Source organism: Phytophthora infestans, genomic scaffold (genome assembly GCF_000142945.1).
Source record: "Phytophthora infestans T30-4 supercont1.64 genomic scaffold, whole genome shotgun sequence".
NCBI lineage: Eukaryota > Oomycota > Peronosporomycetes > Peronosporales > Peronosporaceae > Phytophthora > Phytophthora infestans.
In genome coordinates this window covers 208,515-214,120 of record NW_003303695.1, presented here as the reverse complement: position 1 = coordinate 214,120, position 5,606 = coordinate 208,515, and the positions used below count along the sequence as shown (strand labels likewise).

The window sequence follows — 5,606 nt, the reverse complement described above, 5'->3', positions numbered from 1 at the left end:
ACGGTTTCGCTAAAATAATGCGAGTCCGTGGATCCTTAATATCTGATTGAAATAGATAGTGTCGGCCGGATTGGGTCCTAAAAATATTACAAATTGTTGCAAGACGGTGTTGGAGACTTTGACAAGCCAGCTGGTGCCAGCATGTGCGTATGTGACGATCAGCCTCTAGGTCAAATTCATTGGCTTAGGTGCACAACTAGTGGTTACAGTGCTGGAATTTGCGCTGGAAGGATCGTAGTATGCTGACTGGCTTGCTTCGGCTCTAAAAAAATGATTTTTGAAATACATGTACCGAAGTACTGGCAGTACCACGGTTAGGGTAGTGATCGGTATATGGACTTTTTGAGTACATCTGAAATCAATTTCAGAAATCCCCGCAACTACTCTAAGATTTAAAGAAAAGCATTATCAGCCCAACTCTCTAGTTAATATTCCGACGGCTTCAGCTCCGCCAAGCCGAGCAGCAGAAACAAACAGAGCCGATTGAAGCAGACAGAGCTCAAACTCCTAAAAGCGAGTACTCGCTTTGACTCGCTGCGAGTCAGCATTTCCTTTTTAATTTTTTTTGAGAATGCAATCAAACACATTAGCATTTTTTTAAAGATAATACAGTATTACGGTAATTCCTGACAAATTAGCATGTTCTTCAAAGTACTACGTAGTATTAATTAACAGAGGTCGACTCTGCAGAGCAAGAGGTCCTCAGAGGCTCCTCTGTAAGAAAACATTTCAGCATTCCTTTTTTTGTGAAGCATTTACCGATTGTACAGTACTGTACTCGTAATTTTGTTATAAAAAATACAAATTTTGTTTTTTTATAAATAAACGCATTATTTTTTCTTAAAAGAGGGAGTACACTATGCCGGTTGTATTATAATAGGAAATCTTGGCCATTCAATTTCTGAGACCATGACCGCGTACCTGCCCGAGGACAACTGCTTGTACAAGGAGAAGGGCTACTGGGACTCGCGCTTCGACAGGTAGAAAGCTTGCTATCTTGCAAGTGTAGTAAAGCCTGACAGTCAGTTTTTGATACCCGGACGCTAATAGCGAGGAGTCGTATGACTGGTTGGCGCGCTACGAGAATGTAGCCGAGCTGCTGGCCAAGTACGTCCGTCCGTCCGATCGCATCCTGATGGTGCGTGAGGTCGCTGTCTTTGTAGAGAACTGGAACTGACGATGTGGCTTTGTCCTGCAGGTCGGCTGTGGTAACTCGACGTTCAGCATCGATATGGTGTGTGTGTGTGTGTGGGGGGGGGGGGGAGGGGCAGTGTACTGAGTGTTAAGTAATGGTTCACTTGTTGTTGTTTCAGTACAAAGCCGGCTTTCACAACATCACCAACATCGATTTCTCCAAGGTCGTCATTGAGCGCATGAGTGCCAAGTACAGTGTGAGTATCATTGACGCCGCTGGTTCCCAAAAAGAGTCTTACCACACGTCAAACGCTGTGGCAGGAGGAGATGCCAGAGATGAAGTGGAAAGAGGCGGACATGACGAAGCTGCGAGAGATCTTTACGCCCGAGAGCTTCGACGTCGTCATCGACAAGGCAGCCATGGACGCGCTCATGTGCGACGAAGGCGACGTTTGGTCGCCCTCAGAGGTGGTGATCGAACAGGCCGCCGCCATGTGCAGTGGTATAACATCCGTGCTGGTGCCCCAGGGGACCTTCGTGCAGATCTCGTTCGCGCAACCACACTTCCGCAAGCGATTCCTGCTGGGCGAAGGCGAGCAGGCCCCTATTAGCACAGTCTACGGCTGGGATTACTCCTACGACAACATCGGTGCGCTCACTTGCAAGTTTTATTTGATTTCAGAGAGCTAACTAAACTTAATTGTTTAATTTGTGACTGCAAGCAGAGATCGGTCTGGGCTACTTTTTCTATGTGTTGCAGAAGATCAGCAAAAAGTAGACCTGTTCAAGCAGAACCGACTGCTACTACATAATACAAACTGCGTTTTGATCCATCGGTGCTCATCCCATAAAGGCTGCTTAATAAGGTGGCAACCTTAGCTCTGCAATCAGATACGATTGCGACCAAGGATCTGCGGAGATACTGCATGAACTTGGTAGCGCGCAAAGTGCCGACTCCGACGTTGGCAACGCACCAAAGATGGAACTAGCAATTTGGCCCGTGGGACGTGAAGCTTCACGAGCAGGTAACTTCTCCGACCTCTCTTAAGTTTAGAATCAGTATTTATGCTCATTCTAGGATAAGGATCAATCATGTTTTATTAATTATCAATAGCCAAGTATAATGTCAGTCTTGGCCAATCAATGTTATTAATAGGTTGGTCATCTAAACCCCACTAGGACGTGGGGCACGAAAAATATGAGATAGAGTCAAACAAAATGATACTACTATTAATAACGAACCATTTATTTGTGCTTTGCATGGAATGTCCATCCGTTTTATAGCCTAGATCGAGCATGATCGAGCATAAAACCACGCGTAAAAATGAGATGGGAAGAGGGGGGCATCGATTTGTTTTATCTGTGATCGAATTACCATTTCAAATCGGCAAAAAGGGTCGATTTACACGATATCGATGTGGATATGGTGATTGATCGATCCCAGGCGGACGATCTGGCTGCCGTAGCTCGATTTATCACTAGATCGATTTGTACTTTTTATAGACCTCCATTTAATAAAACGAACTCTATTTACTATAAATCGAGCATCAGGCTAAGTGAAATGGACAAAAGCATTGAAATGCACAATAGAGCTATCGAGATAGTCGAGCTTAGAGTTGGCCAATTGATTTTCGCATCTAACCGGAGTTGTGACATTAGGTGTAACCTTTCATAAAAAACTGTAAGACTACCCTTATTCAATTGCTTTTAACAAGTGCTTTAAATAATACTTGAATCTCAAAAAATGAAAACCTACTAAATGTATCGTCATTTCGAGGGCCCATAAATGGAGATAATATTTTTGAGCGACCGCAACTTCTTCAGTTTTAAGCATTCTGTAGCTTATAAGGGCTCAAGAGATAGAGGAGACGCCCGCTTTCGTTTACAGTGCTTAAATCGCGATTCATACTTAGGTTCGTAAGTATCATTTTGTTTGACGCTGTCTCATATGTGTATCCCTAAAATGCCCATCAGACCGGTGCAATCATTTCGATACATTCGACAAAATTACCGCTTTCTAAAATCTGTTTGTGGCGTAGCGGGATCAGCAAAATATGCGAGATTTCTGGATCCAACTTACCAACAGCGCCCAGACACCGACTAACGGAGGGGGTCCCCCGATGATCCGTGATCTGCCGAACTTTCCTCACCTTGTGTACCCGTCGGTAGGGCGGGATCTTTCTCTTTCGGTAACTTCCGAAGAGTTCAAGTGGTGAAGCTTGAGTGTCCTGGCGAGACGTGGGAATGGGGTGGCGCCGTAATGGTACGATCTCCCACTCTGCGTCCGTAGATGTTTCTGGATCCTAAGCGAATATTCGAGCTTGGTGGATCCAGGGCCTAGATCTGGGATCTGGCCGTAGGGTTGCCTTGCGGGTGTGTCCCCTTGCCTTTGTTTTCCTTTTCGTCGTACTTGCCGCCTCCTGTGACGGGAACTTGAGAGTTGAGAGCCTCTTAGGTAAACCCGGCCAAGTAGTAAATCCGGTTAACCCTTCGGATCTGCACGTGTAAAGGAAAGCTCACTAGGTTGTAGGCTACGGCCAATGTATTATCCAGTTATCACTACCAACACTAGATTCGCAATTCCCAACCTTCACCGAGCTCGTACGGCCAAGGTAGTTCCTATTCTTGAGGGCAGGAAGGCACTTGCGTGATACTGTGCAAATTGAGTTCTGATTCATAGTGAAGCCTATACCTGTCTGGATCCTACCCTCTATGTCTTTTACCTGCTAAATCCCCTACCAGGCTTGGCTGCATGTTCTTTTTCTCCTTGGTCCATCATCCCAGCTGTATTAGCATCAGATCCACCGGATCTATGGTGTAATCATTGTGGTCGCCACATTATGGGTACAGTATTCGGGATCCAGGTCGCCTTGATCCACTTTACTACAAGTGTACGCTACTTATGGATCTGTGCTCTCCAATCTTCCAACATTGTCTTACGACCGTCTGTGATCTCCATCGCTCCACGAAAGTTCAAGATCCGTTGCATCAACCATCCTCATATCCTGGATCCAGGTCACTCGATGTGCAATCCTCACCCCCTTGGATCTGGGCTTGGAATAGTAGGATCTGAGACATATCGCGGTGGATCTTGCCTTCTCATTTGTCGTTGATACCAGATCCACCTTCAGATGGCACCCTATCATCCTTCCTTCATAGGATCCCCACTTGATCCACTTGATCCACCTGTACATTGTATATGCCATATCCCATAAGTGAACTCAGGTGAGGATCGATTCGAGTCTCCACTTGGTGGATCCTGCCTTCCCATACGTTATCCATGCCGGATTCATCGTCGACCCATATAGGATGCCACTTTACCTTGGCCAATTCACTTCAAACAGCGCGGATGTATGCCAGGCAATCCCGATCCTCCCTAACCGCCTGGTGTGGTGTAGTAATTGCCTAATATTTGCCGGTAGAAAGAGACCTGATCGCCTTCAAGTCGTTCAAGCTATGAAGACTCGGCCGCATGGCGTACGGCGACTTCAAGGTGCAAGAGACTCGACGGCGTCACTACTGAACTCTTAACGGATATTGGGTACGGTCCACATGTCACTGAATCCAGGCTGTCCTTTTTATTAATAATGGACTGGCCGGATTCGCATTCAGTGACCAAGAACTGACCATCTACGGTACGAACCCTCGGTGGCGGTTGGGATGAGTTCGCGGAAGACTCAGCGACCCTTTGAAGGCACGTTCACCGTCTGGGACAGGGCGCGAGCCGTTAAAGATGCTCATGCGACGGTGCAGACGACGCTTGGCGTGCAAGGAGATCCATAACGGATCATTGTTCACTTGATATTTGTAAACTTGATTAGGACTTCGTATTAGGAATAGACCCGAAAGGGTAAACATAAATACAGAACAGAATTTCCACTCAAGCACACAGAGCGACATCTGGCTTCAAGGTAAGCGTCTGGTCAAGCTTGTTTGAGTGTGCTATGCCTGTCGGTGAACTCGAAGCTCTGTAAGCGAGGGTTCATCCGGCAAGGCCAAGACACTTTGTGTATTGGCCGATTACTATCGGGAGGTTTTACGTGACGGCTTATTGTTGCCTAATTGCACGACTGGGATTGCTTGTATCGCATCCCTTTTATTCTTCCAACCGAGTGTTGAACACTCGGTGCCCTCGTAAAAGGCTTACCCGTGCCTGGTACCCTTCCGCTGTTGGGACCACGATGATAAAAAAAATAACACCTGCTAGCTTTGCTCGTGCTAGTAGCGTTTTCTTATTTTTACTGGTTGATCTATATAAGTAGTTTACAAGGTCCAGTCTGTCCCGGTGCAAGGGCAGAACTGGGGTCTTCAGGTCCGACCGAACGATCTTTTACTATCCTAGTAGACGTATTGTTGTGGGAACGTCCTAACTACATTTGTAGCTAGAGTTCACGTGAGAATTCTAACACTACACAGGTGTTGTCACTAATCTGGGATAGTGACCCCTTGTCAGATCCAGTCTCTTATTCTGA

At 46.3% G+C, this 5,606-nt stretch overlaps 1 protein-coding gene across 1 annotated transcript; it reads left to right on the top strand.

Moving 5' to 3' along the window:
* Positions 1–909: 909 nt before the first annotated feature.
* Positions 910–1,912, top strand: PITG_17910 (uncharacterized protein; the record flags this gene model as incomplete). Its single annotated transcript, XM_002896197.1, has 6 exons — positions 910–980; positions 1,051–1,138; positions 1,199–1,234; positions 1,314–1,391; positions 1,456–1,783; positions 1,857–1,912. The coding sequence occupies 6 exons, from the start codon at positions 910–912 to the stop codon at positions 1,910–1,912; spliced, it is 657 nt and encodes a 218-aa protein (XP_002896243.1).
* Positions 1,913–5,606: the final 3,694 nt, after the last annotated feature.